Raw genomic sequence first — 19,947 nt, forward strand, 5'->3', positions numbered from 1 at the left:
GCTAGGTCCCAACTTCCTCAGGCCGCTCAGATTCTTCCCGTTGCTCTCAAAGCCAGTGCCATGCTCTTCCTGTTTTATCAGAGCCACGTAGACAATTTTCTTTCCTTCTTTCTTCCCTTCTCCCGCCCCCCCCCACCTTTTTTTTTGAGACAGAGACTCAGTATGTCTCTATGGCTGTCTGGAACTATGTAGACCAGACTGGCCTCGAACTCTCAGAAATCTGCCTCAGAGTGCTGGGATCGAAGTTGTGTACACTCAGCCTTAATACCACTTAGTAATCATGAGCTCAATGTGGCAAGATGTGGGAAATGTCATAACCCTCATTTATCACAGCAAAATCTGGCTTGTGAAGAAAGCAGGTGAAGGTCACAGACACTCAGCAGGCAGAGGAACTGAACAGTGAAAGGACATTTTAAAGACGGTGGCCCAAGAGCATGTCCTGTGAAGATTATAGTGGTGTGTGGCCATCACCATTGGAGATTGCAGTACTGTACTCACTGAGGTGGTGAATATGTCCCACATTGAAAAAAGCTGTCACTTAAAAAATTCAAAATGGCCTGGAGACATGGCTCAGAGGTTAAGAATACTGACTGCTCTTCCACAGGTCCTGAGTTCAATTCCCAGCACCCACAAGGTGCAACAAATCTGTAATGAGATCTGGCACCCTCTTCTGTGTACATAATAAATAAATAAATCTTAAGAAAATAAAATAAAAATAAATAAAAATTCAAAATGAGGGGTTGGGATTTTAACTCAGTGGTAGAGCACTTGTCTAGCAAGTGCAAGGCCCTGGTTTGGTCCTTAGCTCCAGGAAAAAAAAAAAAAAAATTCAAAATGATAGCCTAGCAGTGTGCACACACCTTTAATCCAGCATTCAGGAGGCAGAGGTAGGCAGATCTCTAAGTTCGAGGCCAGCCTGGTCTACAGAGCGAGTTCAAGGACAGCCAGGGCTACACGGAGAAACCCTTGAAAAACAGAACAAAACAAAACAAACAAAAACTTGAAATGTGGTGCCTTCACCCTCCTCAAAAGTCCCTTGTGTAGAAACCTCGTCTCTCTCAGATCTATCCCCTCAGCCTTTTCCAATGCAGTATCCAATAGGTTTCTGTAGGTGTCCTAGGCTTCAGGAGACTCAGGTCCTCAGATGAGGGAGGGGGCAGGGGCCCCGGAGGCCCCTGATGCTGTAACTGGAATGGGACACTTTGTGTGTGTGGGGGTGGGGGGCAGATTAGTGGCGGAGCGGAGCCTGGTGGGAAGAACTCGGCTTTGAGCACTCTCGGTTTTCGTTTCCACACTCAGGCGGGAAGTGGCAATTCCCTTCAAAAGAAAAAGGGAAGGGGATTTTGGGTGACGTAACTCTTCTGTGGGTTTTTCAGAACGGTGCCAGGGCAGCCCTGCCCCTACCTGGACTCCCGCGCTTCCTTGCCTGCCAGCGCCGCGAGTCGGTGAGGCAGTGGCGCCCCAGGCTTCACCACGCCCTGCCCGCTGCCCGGAACCTGCGCCTCCATCACCGTAGCTACCTGGCACATTCGCCTTCTCCAAAGCCGTGTTGCCTTGCTTTGGCATGGCCTCAGTAGACCGCTTTCAACACCCTCCGGTCAGAATTAATCACTTTCTCCTGCGCGTGCACACAGACACAAAACCAACACAAAGAACATTTTATATGGAAAGATTTTTCTTTTTCTTTTACTTTCTGTTTTATTATTCTTTTTTTTTTAATCTGTTCACATCTTGTTTATTTACCTGTGTGAGCATGTATGTGTGCTGGGAGGGCGTGCATGCCACAGCTCAAAGGTAATGTGGAGGTCAGAGGACAATTTGTGGCAGCTGGCTCCTCCACTTTGTGGGTTCCTGAGATCGAACCCAGGAGCAAGTGAATTTAATCCGTGAGCCATCTTGTGTGAGCCGTGTGTGTGTGTGTGTGTGTGTGTGTGTGTGTGTGTGTGTGTGTGTGTGTGAATCCTCACACATGTGTGCTGGTGCCAGTGGAGGCCAGAAGAGAGTGTTGGGTTCCCTATAGTTGGAGTTACAGGAAATTGTGAGCCACCGAGTGGGTGCTGGGGATGCAGTTCCCGTCCCTATGGTTAAGTAGCAAGTGCCTAACCACTGAGCCATCTCTCAGCCCCACCCCATCCCTGTTTTTTTTTTTTTTTTTTCCTTTTGGTTTTTCGAGACAGGGTTCTCTGTGTAGCCCTGGCTGTTCTGGAGTTGCTCTGTAGACCAGGCTGGTCTTAAACTCGAAGATCCGCCTGCCTGCCTCTGCCTCCCGAGTGCTGGTTAAAGGCATGCGCCACCACTGCCTGGCACACCCCCCCCCTTTTTGTTTGTAAAGATAGGATCTTGCTCCATACCTCTGGCTGGCCTGGTACTCACTGTATAACCAGGCTGGTATTAAACTCGTGGTGATCCTCCTGCCTCAGCCTTCAAAGTTTTGAGATAACAGGCTTGCACTTTTTAGAAAGTAAGAAACTCCGCGCATAGCTGAAGAGTTCCAGATTCCCCTGTGTAGAGACACAGGGGTGGCGTGGGGTGGGAAGGGGCGGGCACGGGGCCCTGCTACAGGGAGACACAGAGCCAGGCACAAGCAGAGTGGACGCTTCTTGAATGTCAGATGCGGCAGAAATGGTGACCAGGCCCAAGGCGGCCTCCTTCTGGACGAGGACACGGAGGCCAGGCCCATCGGGGCAGCCAGCGCGGCCGGCGTGGCACCGTGGGTGGCTCAGCGCGGCTCACTAAGCCAGTGCCCCACGCACTCCGCGGCTGTCCTGTGGTGGCCGCGCGGCCGCCCGGGTGCCTCCTCTTCCCGCCGGCCCCGGGAAAGTGGCGGTGAGTAACTTTCGGCTTCAGGGGGGTGTGGCGCGGGCGCGGGGCGCACCTGCGTGGGGGCGCGGGGCGGGGCGCGCACCTCGACGGGGCGGGGCGGCCTGTGCTCCCTCCCGCCTCCGGCCGGCGGCCGGCGGATAGCCACCTGGGAGCCGCGCCCCGCGGGCCTCGCGCCACACTTCCCTGGGAGCGGCGCCACGGCGGCACCATGAAGAAGACCTACTCAGGTGGGCGCCGCGCCCGCGTGGGAGGGTCGGCGTCGGGGACCTGCCGTGTGTCACCTGAGCGCTGGTGGCCGGAGTGGGCGAGGCCACCCAGGAACCAAGTCGGTCCGGTGCCTCAGCCCTGCGGATGTTGTATCCCCAGGACAGTCTAGAGCCCTCCCACAGATGGGGGTCGTGGGGCGCTCCACGCGTGAGCTCTGCTCTCCACCCTCTAGGCTTAGACCCCGGGGCCGCCAGGGCCTGGGGGAGGCCGACATGCAAGGCTCTTGCGCTCTGCGCCGCTAGAGTTTCTTCTGTTCTTGGCTTAGGGTTCCCTTCCGCTGTCCCCGACAGAGCTGGCTCACTCTAGAGTTCTGGAGGCGTCCTCTGCGCCCTGTCGGTGGAATGTTTGACTTACAGGTGGCGCTTGAGGCACCCGGCTGCAGTCTGTTGGGTTGGTGGGGTGGGGCTGGATGGAGGGTCTGGACCAACCCCAGCATCTCGTTTTGGCGGTAACTCCTATTGTCATTTGCCCAGTGGGGCACAGGAGGGTCTCCAAACGGGGCCGTCCCAAGAGGCCTGGGCCAGTCCTGGGTCTCAGGATGCCATGAGTGCTCTAGCATGCCAACGCCACTCTAGCAGGTAGAGTGTAGTATGTGTGTGTGTGTGGGGGGGGGTCGCAGGGCTCTCTGCTCTTACTCTGCGCTTCCATTTCACACACAGCCACCTGAGGCTGGAGCTGGTTGAGGCAACCCTGCTCTCCACTCATTTTTCTGTGACCCAGGCCGGATCCTTTGTCCTCTTCCCCTAACCACACAAACCTCGTCTTCAGGTTCCTCTCCTAATCTATTTGGACAGGAAGCTTTCTGCTAAGAACCGGTGAATTCATTTAAGATAAGAGCTCTGAATCAGGAGACTGAGTTAGAGTTGAAGAGGTCATTTGGGCCATCCCCCTGCCTTGAGGTCATGCTCTGTTTCCTCACTTTCCATATTCAGGAACCCAAATGACTTGACTTCATCTAAAAGAGGGTCATTTAGTGTCCCCTAAGAAACAATCTTCTGGGCCAGTAGCTCGTGGTCCTTAGCTGTTACCTTGGCCACTTGGCCCCCAGTCACTGGCTTATTTCAGGAGAACTTGTTGATGTGATGGGGGGAGGGGGCTTCCAGGTGGTATGTGCTCAGGTTTGGCACTGCCCCTCTCCCTCCCCAGCATGCTCCAGATGCTTGGAATGGTTGTGGGCATTGGGGCCCTTTCCCGGTTCTCTGGCTGGCCTGGGGATGGCCAACGGCTGTGTTCTCCTTGCCCGTGGCTCCTCACACTTCCTGACTGGTGGGTCTGGACACTGAGGTACCCGGGTCCTCCAGCTCACAGGTGCCTGGCTTACTGCAAAACTCCAGAAAGCCACCCCCGCAAGTCTGGATGGGGAGGGTAAGCCTGGAGTTTCTGGGGAGGGTGTTAAGACCAGTACTTGCCCTGCTCTCTCTCCTATACCCACCCAACCCTGGCCAGGTGAATTTTTGTTCAAAGATGAAACTTTCTGTGATAGCTGGGCAGAAGTTAAGCTTACAGCCCCTAGAAAAGCGAGCAAGCTCCCTGTTTCCTTGTGTTTACCTAAAGGGGCAGGGCTCCTGGAGGATGGGCAGAGGGAGGGTCTGGACCACATCCAGTTTTGTTCCCTGCCTGGCAGTGTGCCAAGGGGTGCTTGGGTCACTCGGCTGCAGTTGTATGGGGGAGGGTAGTAGGGTTCAGCCCCACACCAGTGTCCTCCGGGCTCCTGGAGTAGGTAGGGTCTGAGTGGGGTCTCTTGCCAAAGTCACATTGGCTCTAACAGCCATCGCCCAAGAAAGTCAAGCAAAGTAGCAAAGAATTTAAAAATCTCTGCAGGATCTGAAAATCCAAGGGCAACCAGGAGAGTCTGTGCTTTTTCCCATAGACTGAGTGGAATTACCACTTCTAGACCCAATATTCATGAACTTGAAACGCCATGGACTGGCTGCCACGCTGTGGTCAGGGAGCTGCTGGGAGCGTTCCTGGACCTCTCAAGAGAGGACTGAGAAGCCTGTCTGGAGTGACCCAGCCCATGGTTTAATGTACAGCCACCAATCTGCTTTATGTCAGGCCGGAGGGTAAGAAGCAGTGACAGGGACAAGCTCTTAGCTGGCAGGAACCTGCCTTGCCGCTGGTGGGTGGGGGGGAGATATGGGCAGGACACCAGCTCGTTATCAACCCCCCCCAAGCAGGACAGCACCCTAGGAGGGGAGGGTGTGGCTTTTGGAGTGTCTGAAATTGAGCCCGACCTCCAGGAATAAGGGGTCTGGTGCAGTGGGGATAAAAAGGGTCTTCCCAGGTGGGAAGCTGTAGGAAGCAGGGCACTTGGGGGACCTCTGGCAGCCCTATCAGAGCCCCAGCTCTTCCTGAACACATCTTCCCTTTTGTTTCAGTGGCGGGCTGTAGCAGTGTGGCCCCAGTGGTTAAAGGTGGACCGTTAAGCTCTGTGAAGCTCTTGGGATTAAGTCCAGGTGCTGTGGGGTACATCTCATTGTTAAACAGGGACAATGCTTGGTTGTGACAGTGATTTCCTACAGCAGCAGGTTCCAGAAAGTACCTGCTCTAACTCTCTAGCTGCTACCCTAGGCATTATTGCCTAAGTCATTAGGAGGGGCCAAGAGGTCATGTGCTACCTTTTGCAGGGGGACCTAGGGCCTCCCTCAACTCCCCTCCACTCGCGATGGTTTGAAGGCCCCTCTGTGCCCTCTGTGCTGGAGCTGGCCGCAGGCCTCTCCTTTCATTTTCTGGGGTTCCGAACGTGGCTTCTCACAACCTGTGAGAGTCCTGGAATTCCCCTCAGTGCCCTTGGAGTTCTTGGAAATCTTTAGTGGCAGAGGCTGGGGGCTTAGCCATGAGCCACCAGAATGGGCGAGTGTATCTCTGTGTGTGCTTTGGAATTGTCATGGGACTCCTGTGGCTTTCAGGTGACTCTCAAAGCAGTGGCTGGCTTTGCCAGCTCCACTGAGCAGGGATTCAGCCCTAGGAGGTCCACAAGAAGGCGGGTTTCACCCCTGCCCAGCACTCTTGGGGCTTTGGAAGGGCACGGGATGCACCCTCTGAGGTCACTTCTGAGTAAGCTACCCACGTGTTGGCATGCAGCGGACTGGGTGACAACGTGCTTCTCTCTGCTCCTTCTGCATCTTGGGGCCTGCCCAGGCCACCTCTTGCCTCCTCATGGTCAAGCTTGTTGCTCAGGTGTATCCAAGCGTCCTGGGCTGGAGAGGAAAGTCGCCTCCTCCAGCAGCTAGTCTGTGGCTGTGTCCCACACTTGCCCAGCTCCTGAGGCCCCTAGTCCAAGAGAGCTGACTGAGCACCAGTCAGGAGCCAGCCCTGCCCAGACCATTGGGGAGGTGGGAAGGCAAGTTCAGGCACGGTCAGCCATCTACCCACGTGCCCCTGCTTCCTCCTCTCTCCAGCCTTCCACTCCCCAGCTCCTCACCATCAGAGAGTAGAGTACAATGTACCGGATGGAGTATTCGATACCCATCTCTGCCTGAAACCTGTGGGACCTGCTTACACCAGGGTGGGTGCAGAGAGGACAGAGGGGGTTGCTCTTAGGAGCAGCTGGCTTAGTGAGACAGCGGGCTGTCCATGTGCCTGAAGGGCTCAGGTGGGTGTCTGTAGGGAACCGTGGAAGGCACACTCCCCGCTGAACACTCAGCTGCCTTCTCAGATTGTCCTGTCCATCCCAGGCCGCCGGGCCCCAAACGCATGGAACCCGGGAACCCGGAGGCAGCCATTTCCGCATGTTTGTCCGTGGGCAGTGTTGTGTGGGCTCTGCGATTTGCTAAAGATGGTTTTGATAAGAAAGGTCTAGCACAGACCAGCCCGGGGCCATGCCCCAAGGCACATGCTGAGTGGATCTCCTGGGGATGTCAGGGGCACCAGAGAGAGACCCGGGCCCAAGGAGTGTGAATGTTTGGCTAGGAGAGAGGGGACTCATGCCCTATCTTAGGCTTGTTTGTTGGGTTGTTACCTTGGAAAACAGCTCAGCTCTTGGCTGCTGTAGAGATTTATGGGGGAATCACCAGAACCAGTGCCTGGTGAAGCCCTCTGGGGCCTGTGCAAAGACAAGAAGGACAGTTCTGAGTGATTCCTAGAGAGACCTCGGAGTCCTGACAGGAACTGCCACAACGTCATGTGATCCCAAAGTGCCAATTAAAAGAAGTCCTCCTTGGTGGGTATCAGCCCTCGTTGAAAGCCGTTTGTAGTCAGGCACGGAGGTCATGTGGCAACCAGGCTTGCAGGGGGTCCAGTGTCTGTAGTGGCTGGTCTCTGAAGGCATAGCTTTGCTCTGGCTCCAGGAACTTTTAGTTAGCCTTTCCAGAACAGCCCTTCTGAGCGTCGAGGGGCCTGACTCCCAAAGTTCCTGACCTCTATTTTCCACGTGCTCTGTACCATTCACTCCAGAAGCGCCTGCTGGGTGCTGCTCAGCCCAGGCTCCGTTCTGACGCTCCCCGGTGGCTCAGTAACAGCGCCCGAGGGTTGAGGGGCACTCTGCTCCCAGCCCAGTTTCTTGGTCTTATCTCGCCAGCCCTGCCCTGGGTCCGGGTCCGCTTGCAGCCAATGGTGAAGATGACACCCAGCCACTCCAACCGGAGCGGGTGGCAGCCCCCGGAGCCTTGCTTGTCCGTGGCCCTCTCACAGATCTGCAACAACCAAGCTTTGTTCAGGGACTGATCTGACCTGGTTCCCGAAGCCTGACTTGGCAGCCCGGAGACCTCAGGACAGGAAACAGGAGACAGGGAAGCCAATCCCAGCTTCAGGTCACAGGGTGGCCCTTGGACCCAGACCTTCCCTGGCAGGGTCCCAAGTCACCAGTCAAACCCTGACCTTCAGTATCGCTTGGAATGCTGGTATAAGGGGTGGAGAAGGGCTCTCTGGAACTGAGGTTCGCCACCCCAACCCACCTGACCCTTGAGGATCTGAGGAGAGGACCAGCAGGAATCCCAGCCTTCCCTGTGGCAGTGCAGCTGCAGTCTGTCTGCCACAGTGGTCTCCTCCTCACCCCTCCCAGACCTTCAGTGAGGCTGTGCGCACACTCTGATTCCCCAGCACCACATCTGAGCAAAGGGTGGCCACAAGAGCAGAAGACCCGCTCGAGTGCTGTACCCAGGCTCCAGGGCCCTCCAGGCCAGGCGTGTTGGGCAGCCGCTGACTCAGGAGTAGTGGCTGCTGTGCCCAGGTTTGAGCTGAGTTCCAGGTGAGCGTGGTTACCAGGAAAGGCTGGCACGGGTGAGCTGGCGGCTGCCCGGGCCTTGTGCTGAGCTCAGTGGGACCTGCATCCTGAGGGCCTCCTTTCACAGTGCTCTTTGTGAGAGGATCAGATCCCAGCACGGGGATAAGGCTCCTGTAACCCAAGCTGCTTGTAAGTGGGTTACATCCAAAGCTGGTCACCCTCCGGCGTGCTAGGGACATGGCCACTCGTCACAGAGGGGTCTGGGAGAGTCATCTGTAAAACTCACCAATAATTCTGTATCTTCGGCTCTGTGGAGTAGAGTGGGTGGGTATTGCTGAGCGGGTTCTGGGTCATATGGACACTGCAAAGGTGTCGGAAGAACAATGCCCAAATGCACCACAGCCTGAACGAAGGGTTGGTGACTTCTCGCCAGCACTGGCATCACACTGCTCCCCGCTTTCCAAGGTGTGGTAAAACCTCAGCTATGCTGGGTGAGTCACTCTGGATGGCAGGGCTTCCTGTTGGCTGTGGGTCAGTCTTGACTACCGGACCCCGACATTAACTTTTTATTTCACTTTTCTTGGAAATGCTTTCTGAAATAGACCATTTTAATCTATTATGTTTTATTTGCGTTGTTGCCTGTGTTGATTTTTGTGCTGTGGACTTTCTCTGAACATGAACAGGAAATTGAATGGGAAACTTAAAACCCTATGGGGTTGTAACACTCTATGCTCCTTCCCTGCCTGTTCCCACATGTGTGAAAATTGTATCGTTTAATTATCTGAGGTGTAGACATGCTTTCAGGGTTGCAATGTCTCTGTCACGCCGCTCTTCCCTCCGTAGGCATTCAGATGGCCAGGGTGACTCAAAGCCATCCCCTAACGGCTCTTCAGAGTAGACGTCCTACGTCTGACTGCTCTCACTGGCTTCCCTCACAGACTCTCACAGTGATCCCCTCCACGGTGATGTGTAACCCTTGAGGCTGCAGAGCTGGCTGCACTCATGGTTACGGTACGGTGCTTCTAGCCGTCTTCGGGACTGGCTTTAATACCATTTCTTCCCTGAACTCATAACCTTGCCTCGCCTTCTGCCTGCTGGAATTTCAGGTGTGAGCCCCCTTGGTAGGCTCTGGTGTCTGCAGCTGTCCTGACACCTTCTTTTTCCTTTTCCTCCCTCTCTCTTCTGTTGTTTAACTTTGTGTTTTGTTTGAGACAGGGCCTCATATAGCCCAGGCTTCATATGGCCTTGAACTCCTAATCCTCTGGACTCCACCTGCTGAGTGTTAGGATTACAGGTGTGCGCCTGGTTTGCCACGCTCTGGAGTTTGTTTCTCCAGGTAAATTGTAGTGCCCCGTTTGCCTCCTGGATCCCTTCTCTGTCCTGGCGCTTTTTGCATGCATGTCCATTTCTCAGGTAGTTAATGGTGACTCTTGCCATTCTTGTGGCGGTCTCCAAAGCCACACAAGGTCATCAGCACAGCATTTCACTAAGGTGGACAGAAAGTTCCCCGCACTGTCTGTCAACCTGCCAAGTGACCCCCACGCTGGCTTGGTGTTGGACAGCTGTCCACTGTCTTTGATTCCCTGCGGGACTGGCCATGAGGCTGGGTGCAGTGTGGCTTTTCCATCCCTGTCACCTCATTCATCCTGTGGGTCATCTGTCCTCCAGGAAGTGACTCTCTGCTTCCTTTGACCAGTCTGAGCCCAGGCCTGGAGAAGTAACGGCTGTAGGTGACAGACTACACCACTTGACAGTCGGTCAGTCATCTGCTGGCTGGTTACTTTGCAGTGATACCTTCTGGAACCTTCATTCCCCCCCCCCAGTTGGTGATGGCTTTCTGGCCTTTCCTGCACGTTAACTGGCCTCGGTCTTCCTCCCGTCCTCCCAGGGCCTCTACACGAGGTCCTCTATCTCCTCCTCTCTATGTGGAATCCCTGTGTTGTAATCCAATGACCCCAAGGTGAAGCGAAACTGCATGTCAGTTACCTTCCTGTTGCCGTGACAACATGCCTAACACAAGCATCCTCCGAAGGGAAGGGTTTGCATTGGCACACTCACAGCCTGAGGGCCCAGTCCGTCATAGCAGGAGTCATGATGGCGGAACTGGGAGCAACCGGCCACACTTGGCTTTTTGTGCAATAGAACTCCAGCGCTTTGGACTGTGCTGCCCACATTCAGGGTGGATCTTTGTCCCTCAGTTAAACTTCTCTGAAAATGCCGACTTAGACGCGGGCAAGGGCGGGCAGGGCACCGGCAGGCAGAGGTGTGTCTCCTGGTGAGTCCAAGTCCAATCAAGGTGATGATGAAGACCCAGACTCTCTCCGGTGACTTGGGCAGCCACACATGGCTCTTCTGTGGTGTGCTAGCAGTGTCTGATCTGGTAAATCTCAATACCCAGGGTTTTCTCCTGTGTCCGTTAGCCTTCCCAGTGGACCCTTGTCAGTTGGCTGTGGTCCTTGGGTATGTGCATTGTTCATAAGCATGTGCTATTCCAAATATCCAGGAGGGATTCGTAATGAAAGGTTTAATTCTGTGTGGTGTGTTGTGTGTGTGTGTGTGTGCACGTGTGTGCATGAGTGAGGGAGAGGGAGGAGAGAAAGAGAATAAAAACGTGCATGGACATCATCAAGGGCAAAGGTGAACCTCAGGTGTTATTTCTCAGGTGGTATGTTGGCTATTCTGGTCAACTTGACTACATCTGAAATTAACTAAAACCCAAGCAGCTGGGCTCCTGTGAGGGATTTTTCTTAACTAAATCATTTGAAGAAATACCCACTTTTCATCCAGATCTTTTGAGGCGGGAAAATCCACCTTTAGTCTGGGCACACCTTCTTCCTGGCAGCCTGTGTAAAGGACATGGAAGGAGGAAGCTCTCCGCCTGCTTCCCCTCCCTTTGCTGGCAAGTCCATTCCTTCACTGGCATTAGTGCCTACTTCTTCAGGATTCTGCTGTCTACAAAACACCAGCTCAGACATCCAGCCTCACGGACTGAACAACTCCTGGATTCTTGGACCTTCCATTGGGAGACAGCCATTGCTGGACAAGCTGGACCAACAGCCTCTGCAAGCCATTCTAATAAATACCCCCCCCCTTTTCTTCTTTTTGTTTTTTCAAGACAGGGTTTCTCTGTGTAGCCCTGGCCATTCTGGAACTCACTCTGTAACCAGGCTGCCTCAAACTCAGAGATCCACCTGCCTCTGCCTCCTGAATGCTGGGAATAAAGGCGTGCACCACCACACTTGGCTTTATTTTTTATTTTTTATTTTTTTAAAGATTTATTTATTTATTATGTATATAGAAGATGGTGCCAGATCTCATTGCAGATAGTTGTGAGCCACCATGTGGTTACTGGGAATTGAACTCAGGACCTCTGGAAGAGCATTCAGTGCTCTTAACCTCTGAGCCATCTCTCCAGCCTTTGGCTTTTATTTTTGGTAAATTTCCTTTCAGTATTATAGATTTATTCTGTAATTTTTTTCCTCTAGAGAACCCTAATACAAGTGGTTGTTTTTCAAAGATCTTTAAAAATTATTTTTAATTAACTAATTTATTTATTTGGTTTTTCAAGACAGCATTTCTCTGTGTATCCCTGGCAGTCCTAGAACTCTGTAGACCAGGCTGGCCTCGAACTTAGAGATTTGCCTGCCTCTGCTCCTGAGTGTTGAGATTAAAGGCGTGCGCCACCACTGCCTGCTTTATTATTTTTAATTGTGTGTGCTTACATCTGTCTCTCTGTGTGTTAGTACATATAAGTGTACAACAGAGGCCAGAGAGGCCAGATCCCCAGCTAGAGTTACAGATGGTTGTGAGCCATCTAGTGTGGGGGCTGGGAACCATACTTGGGTCCTCCGCAAGGGCAGCAAGCCCTCCTAGCCACTGAGTCGTCCGTCCCTCCAGCCCTTGGCTTGTTTTTTGAGACAGGTTCTCTCACTGGCCTAAGACTTGCTAATTAGGCTGGCCAGTGGGCCCCAGGAGTCCTCGTGATTCTGCCTCCCTGGTTGCTGGGGGTTTCAATGGGCGCTGCCATCTAAAACTCAGGTGCTCTTACTTCTGTGTCACGCAGTCGACCAACTAACTGTGCCATCTCCCCGGCCAGCCCCTGGGAATGCTTTTCAATATAGATGATGGACAGAACTGAAAAGCACAACAGGAAACAGAATCCAAACTGTGTACTTAAATGCTTAAAGCATTCTCTTTTAGATTTATCTAGTTTATTTTATGTCCATGAGGGTTTGGTCTGCATTGCGGGAGCGCCTGGTGCTCTCAGAGGTCAGAAGAGCACTGGATCCCCTGGAACGAGAGTTGTAGGTGGTGTGATTCTGTGCAGGGAACGGAACCCTGGTCCCTGGAAGAGCAGCAGCCAGTGCTCTTCTTAACCACCAAGCCATCTCTCCAGCCATTTTTAAGCAATTCTTAAAAGGTAGGATTTACAAGGACTGGGGTTCATGAAGTTCAGTGCCTGAGCGCCCCACCCCTCCCGCCCTTCAGTTCCCTCCTCAGCACACAGTAGCAGTAAAAATACTGGGAGAGTTTACAGTTTGCTGTTCTGTTTATTTGTTTAGCTCTGAGCTGGAGTCCCACTCTGTATTACTGGTTGGTTTAGAGTTCTGTGTGGACCCCCTGCCTCTGCCTGCTGAGCGCAGGGATCACGGCGCTTTAGACTGTGCCTTTGAAACAGCTAATTAAGAAGTAGCCCGGACTCTAGAAGAGTATCAGTTAACCTGTCACCTCTCCAAAGTAACATTTTGTGACTTTCTTTGGCTCTGCTTCTTCACCGAGACCTGTTTGATTTTCTATGTAGAGAACAGAAAGTTAATCTTTCTGAGTGGTCAGAATTTCTTTCCTTCTCCCCTTCCTCCTCCCTCCCTTTCTCCCCTCTCCTTCCCCTCCTCTTATCCCCCCCCCCATCTTTTCAGTGGGGGTTGAGACAGACTCTTTATAGTCCAGGCTGGACTGGAATTTTAAGATTTTCAACCTTGTGTCCCAAGGCCAGGTTTACCACCATGTCAGACTGAAATTTTATTTATTTTGGTGGCTGAGAATCCTACAAAAGGAGAGGAGTTGGTGAAGTGGGTGTGTGTGTGTGTGTGTGTGTGTGTGTGTGTGTGTGTGGGATGTGTGTGCATGCTCCTGCCTGTGGGTGTGCGTGCACTTGGGACTGGAGGCCAGAGGTCAACCTCAGCCACCATCTGCCTTGTTTTTTGAGGCAGTCTCTCATTGGCCTGAATTCACCCATTCATCTAGACTGGCGGGTCAGTGAGTCCAGGATCCTCCTCTCTCCATCTCCCCGCATACCAGCTGCACACCAGTTGACTTTTTATGTGGGTGCCGCAGATCTGAACTTGGGTCCTGTGGTGCCGCAAGCGCCTCACCAGCCGAGCTGTCTCCCCAGGCCCGAGTGCAGATTTATGGAGAGTCGTAGTAGGTACAGTTTTTCTGCTCTGTCCTGGCAGCGTGATTCCAGTCAAGAGTCAGCCGCACGTGAGATTCCAGTATCCACCCCACTCTAACTTCAGATCACAGTTACACGTGCTGCCTTTCTGATCAGGATTTACGTCTCTGACTCGGGCTGCAGAACAGAAACCCTCAGTGTATAGTTTTCTCCCCTGGCTATTGGGATGGTTTCTCCAAGACCGCTCCTGCTCTCACATTTCAAATCCTGCCCTCCTCCTGCCCACGGGTTCCTACACAGAGCACTGCAGAACATTGGTTGGCGAGTGCTGGGATTTTGGATTCATACTGAGGTGGAACTGGATCTGGAGAGGGAGAGAAGAATTCTGACTCCGTTTCTGCCTCGGGATGCTGAGTCTGCACATGAAACAACTGGGTACCCCATAAACACAACAGAGCAGTGCCAAGTGGACCTAGCTTCCTCGCCGAGGGCTCCTGCCACTGCTTCCACTCAGAGCTGAGTGGGAGAGAGTTCTGACACCAGATTTCAGGGCCCACGCTCAGCTGTGGGGGACTTGAACCAAAACGGAGCTTCTGCAGTAGGAGCCAAAGCCAGGGGAACAGAACTGTTGTGAGGAATACTTCAAGGCAAGAAGGAAAACTTCCCGGCTGCCCCCTGAATGGACTACCGTCCCAGCCTCTCTGGTGGCGACCACTTAACAGCGTCTTCCGAAGAAGCCTGTCCCTGTAGTCTGTAGAGATCAGCCTTGCGCACACAAGGAGAACCTGGATGGCTGTAGGAAGGGTGCGAAGTCTTGAGACCAGTATAGGGTGTATGAAGCAAAGTCTGTCACTCATTACTGCGCCATACACTTACCCAGCATCGCTGTCCTGGCGGTTTGGGACACGCGAGGCTGGCCCTGTTTTGGCCACTTCTCAACTCCCTCATGCCACCACTTCCTTTCATCCTCCTCCCTTTGCTCTTGGGAAATGGTACAGAGCTGTAAGCCTTGACCCCTGTCCTGGGGCCAGAGTGTCCCGCGTCCGCTTGAAGTCACTCCACTGAACACATTGACTAGGTGAAAGGGCGGATGCGCCAAACACGGCAACGTTTTTTTTTTCAAATTTTCTTTTTAACTATCTATTTATTTTATGTGCATGAGGTGTTCCTTGGCCTAGACGATATGCATCTGTGTAGAAGATGATCGAATCCATAAGTTAGAGTACATTTAGGCAAATGGACGGAAGATATGTTAAAGAAATATGAATGAAGCGATCGTTCGCGCGGAGCTGCAGTGACTCTGTCCGAATATAGTAAGAAGAACTGCGACTTTGGGAGCTAGGCTAGGAGAGTACATGGCGGCGTGGACCTACGTCAGAGTAGTGAGGAAGAACAGCTAGAGAGAAGCAAAGTAAGTCGAGGATCCCCATTAAAGACTGAGAGCGGGTCCAGCATAGCAGGCCTTTCACACTACCCCACAGATAAGCAGAAGAATAGGGTAAGGATGACGATGTAAGCCAATGAACCAGAACGTGGTTGGTCTCGAAGGAGGTGAAGAGTGAGTCCTAAGAATAGCGACAGAGAGAAGCAATAACGAACGCTTGCTAAGTCTACGCAAACGTGCCGACGCTGGCGATAGGCGGAGTTATTTGAGGATAATTAATACATAGGTCTGGTGTATTAACTTGGTGAATGGTCGGGACAGCTAGTGGGAGCGATGCGCTGTAGGTTGATGCAGAACGACTTCTGTTCACATCCCTGACTGTGAGGCATGGGGCTCTCACACAAGAAAACACGTCACAGCTACATCCCCTTGTGATCACCTTGGAGGTGCTGCCAGTACAAGGCTTTTCGATGAGATCTAGGTGCTAGGCTGGATGCTTGGGAATTGAACAGCAGATCCTCTGACGAAGGGAACGACGAGGCAGCTCTCTCACGTAGACTGAACTTGGCTTTCAAACGCTGGCTCAACCATGAGAGACCATCTGGTCGTCACCGGCTCCTCGGCAACAGCAATCGCTTATGAGAGTTAAGCGAAATGGGGGCGCACTCGGAAGTTTTCTCCCTTCTCGCGAATTGAGAAAATGGGGGATTGCTCTCGAGTTGACTAGCAAAAGGCCATGAGGCTGTGTCATCAATCCGCATGGCATGCGTTGTGAGCTAGCGGCATGAACAGGATAGGACAATGGAGAGCACGCTGGGATAGTGAGGCGTGAGTGTCGAGCGTTTCACGTCTCAAACTGACACAAGGGCGCATCGCAGACTATGTCAGAAGGACACTGGTCTGCTGGCTCATTGTGAACCTAATCGTGTGTCACAGAACAGTTATGGAACGCGAGGAGCGCATCCCGTCGATAGTCATCGGCAGCGAGTACGCCACAAGGCCTTGGACAACCTCAATTCTCATCTGTTCGCATACAGTTATACACGACGCCTACACGCAGGCAATGTCTGAAACATGGTGAAACAGCTGGGGCCGCTTCATGATTCCGGAACACACCATCAAACGCCGTCTACTTACTATATATCACAGGTGAAGCTTCACAGCTGCAACTGAGAGCTCATTTCTGGATCGATGCATGCCCCCACGGTGGGGAGCGTAATGATATGCTCAGGGTAGTCCATGGAACACTGGGAATTCTACCTGAGCACGGGAGGGAGACCACCAGGTGCACATCATAGGGTGCCCGTCAAAAAGACAGGGAAATACAAGCTGGAACAAAAGTCCCTCCCAGAAGAGTGCCACATGATACCAACGCCTGCGATTCGTGCTCGTGAACACTTTTTTTCTTCCTTTCCTGTCCCCTTGCACTGCTAGAGTGAACAATTTTGAGTCCCGTTACCCTCTCCACATTCACACATGTACATGTAACAATCTCTGAAGGACTTGATAATGAACACTCCTTGTCTGACTCAGGATGTTGGTCATGTCTGAATCTCCAGCGACTGCCGGCCTTCTTGTTTCCTTAGTCCGTGACCAGCATAGGCCCTTCGAATCACCGCAATCCTCTTAGGCCTACACTGGCGAGATGTGGCACAGCAGGCAGGAAATATTCTGATAAACCCAGCATACCATGACGAGCAACATGCTTTGAGAGGCGTAAATACACTTCTACTATGGAACAATATTCATCATTAGAAGTTGCACAGTAAATGCACTTTAATAATAACGACATCTGCGAGGTTCTACGATACATAGCATGTGCCATGAGCATGCAAGCCACCGCACCTGTGTCAGAAATCTCTGTATGCTGTGAGCTAGGAAACTGGAGAGTTCACTGTCATTGAAGACAGCAGCTGGGTCCAGGTATACAGACACACTCAGAATGCTCTGATGATAAGGACACTCACAAACCTCTTCCCTAGGCGGAAGCTGTGCTGCCGCCCTACAGACCCACCAGCACGTTGGCAATCAAACGGCGCAGTGGAGACAGGTAGAGAAAGACGGGACCCAAAACTGCACCCAACGCTAACCACACTAGAGCCTACTTAACTCTGCCATTATGAATAAGACTGCTACATGGGCGGAGCCTCTGGCATCGGAATGCCATGGCGTAGGGAGTGCTACGTGCCACACGGCGGCCACAGGACTACTGAGCGCGACCATGATCGCAGACTTTTTCTACTAGCATCCTGTCGGCGATCCCGCATGACATTCACTGAGGCTAGTTTCAACTCCTTGTGTGCATCCACATGCGTCACCTGCCCTCTGGGGTAGAATCGAGGGAGTGAACACACGCGCAAGCGTGATGCTGGTAGTGGACTTGCTGACGTCCGCTGACTCGTCGACTACGTTGAAGTATCAGTTGATCGGTACTAGAGGTGACGAGGCGCTCTGATGGAGCATCACTCGAGCCTGAATCTGTAGGTTATTGGTCGTCGCCAGAGACAAGCAGGAACTGTAACATACACAGCACTGAAATGCGTGATCCAGCGATTTTGCACATCCCCTTGGCTCTCGTCTCACTGTGGGTCCCAAGTGCACGCACCCAACAGCGGAGATCGCACAGAACGATGCGGACTACATCAAGCAACGTAAGAAGCGTCTTTCTAGTCCTACAGATCAACACACCATACACACCCCACGCCATCTAAATGGACTGACGACATTTGACGTAACTTGAGGAATTCGAACTGCCTTTCAGCATTCTATGGTAGCCATGAATCAGTCATAAACCTGTACGCCACCTCAGACATAGAGACCTGGAAATATTCATCACGCGATCCTGACATCGGCACATAAAGGAAGAGCGCTAAAGCGCCGACTGTGGCTGCTATCGGAGTGCTGGACGAGAGCAGAGGCGAAGGGAGATTCATTCTACACAATGGCACCCAGCCAGCAGACTAACGATTTTTGGAACCTAAGTTCCAGTGAGAAGAATCCGCTTAGATCTCGATAAAACGTCAAGGTCGACGGCTTCCTAGCGTAAGGAGAGTAGAAGTCGGCGTGAGCCCCGGGACGGGGTGGAGTAGAAGCAGATGAGAGAGGTGTTTAGTATATAGAGATAGCCGCGACTAGACTGTTGGAATAGTACGTGAGAGCCTAATGAAAGGTGGATATGTGGACGCTCACAAAGAAAGAATTCTCGAACAAATGTCCGAAGATCTAAATTACACGTCCAAGCGATTAGCATACTGAATGTTTTATGTCACGGCAGCCTCTAGCTGGGAAGACCAGTAGTGACGTCAGACAACCCACAGTAGTGAGCTCTAGCGTGATGGTTTGACCAGGTCCAGACTTGTTAGATGCTCTCGCGCTCCCCCAAGCAGACACTCTCGGCTCTCCTCTTCCCTGCGAGGTGGCAGCTGACCCAGAGAACCTTAGCTGGTTGCGCAACTTGCAAAATGAAAGGTCAACGTCTGTCGTTCAATGGTCGCGCGCTTTCCGCCCGGGGTCTGCGGCGGAAACGGATCAAACTGCCTCCGAAGTCGGCACAAAGCCATCAAGTAAATAAGATACCTATATACGAAGAAGATCGGTGCGACTTTCAAAAGCTCGAATCCACGCAACGTGACAGAATAACACGATTCTTCCTTATATTTCACATTCCATGTTTTTACCTTTGAGACACAACTCTGTATATTACCATCTTTTTTTTCAGTACTTTGAGGCTCGTCAAGCGTGCGCTGGATGGTATGGAACCCGATGACGATGCGCGGCAAGAGAGGAGTGGGCAGCGCATGACTAATGTGCAATCTAGGAATTCAAATGAACGGTTCCTGAGCCACTCTAAGTTAAGTTCGGTAATTCGGATAATTGTAAACTCGAGACTACGCCTTGTTTATAAAAAGAAGCGCCCAGTCGGACTTAAACGCTACGGCATTGCGCTCGACTCACTCAAAAAAAAGCCCAAAGCTAATGCAGATCCTTAGAGTGCTGCCACACGCGAGAAACACTAACGGTTGATGTGAGTGATAGGGGAGTGGGGGGATGGGGTGTCTGTCTGCTGCTGGCTCTCATGATAAGCTCTAACCCCAACCAGACAAGGGCGCTTCACAGAGTCAGTGCAGAACCCCCTTTCGGTTGGCATTTTGTAGGTGGATGGGCTCTTTCCTCTCGGGCCTGCCAGACAAGGATGGGGGAAATAGATAAGGGCCTCGATCTCCTGGATTGAAGGCCCAAGGACTCTGGTGAGACGTGTTTGATCTAGGCCACCGCAGTTCCAGCCGCTGCTTTTGTGGAGGAAGAGGTTGAACTTTGACTGTCCTGCAAGGACAGCCACCGTTGTCACAGGTCAGCTGCGTCTGCTTGCAGAGGGCCTGTGGACTGCTGACCTTTCCTCACAGGAGAGACTGGAGAGGGCCACCGGCCTTCACCGGGAATTCCAGCTGCCCGCCCCTCCCAGCCATTTTTTACGAAAGTCTGCCTAATTGCGCATGGCCTCTCTTGGGGCGGCTGAGGGAGGCCGCCCAGGCTCTATCTGTGAGACAATGGGGAAGCCATCTCTGTGCTGGGCAAAGACTTTCAGTGTGGCTGCCTTGGGGTCATATTTACACTCCTGCCAGCCACCTTTCACCCAGGTTCTGTAAGTAAGCCCAATAGATCCACTGGTTTTCTTCCATGGGACCTTTGGTTTGTCATTGGGACTTAGGAGGAGATCGGCTTGTGTCTCCCCAGGTATGGTAGTTTGAATGAGAAATGTCCCCCACGGTCTCGGGCATTTGAACACCTGGTTCCCAGTCAGTGGCGCTGTTTGGAGAGGTTATGTGGAGGTGCAGCTTTGCTGCAGGAAGTGTGTCGGGGTGGGAGGGGTGTCAGACAGACAGCGGAGAGGCTCAAGGCACTTGCTCTCCGCCTCTT

At 52.7% G+C, this 19,947-nt stretch overlaps 1 protein-coding gene across 2 annotated transcripts in view; it reads left to right on the forward strand.

Annotated features, from left to right (window-relative positions):
- Nucleotides 1-19,947, forward strand: part of Septin9 (septin 9) — a 217,609-nt gene that overhangs the window by 31,501 nt on the left and 166,161 nt on the right. Inside the window, exon 1 of one of the 2 annotated variants that reach the window (XM_037201314.1) lies at nucleotides 3,001-3,050. The exons of the other annotated variant lie outside the window; for it this stretch is intronic. Coding sequence (XP_037057209.1) covers nucleotides 3,032-3,050 — 19 coding nt within the window. The 5' untranslated portion in view covers nucleotides 3,001-3,031. Of the gene's footprint in view, nucleotides 1-3,000; nucleotides 3,051-19,947 lie in introns of those variants that run through there. 2 annotated transcript variants of the gene reach the window in all.

The sequence above is a fragment of the Peromyscus leucopus genome, chromosome 8b, assembly GCF_004664715.2.
Source record: "Peromyscus leucopus breed LL Stock chromosome 8b, UCI_PerLeu_2.1, whole genome shotgun sequence".
Classification (NCBI taxonomy): domain Eukaryota; kingdom Metazoa; phylum Chordata; class Mammalia; order Rodentia; family Cricetidae; genus Peromyscus; species Peromyscus leucopus.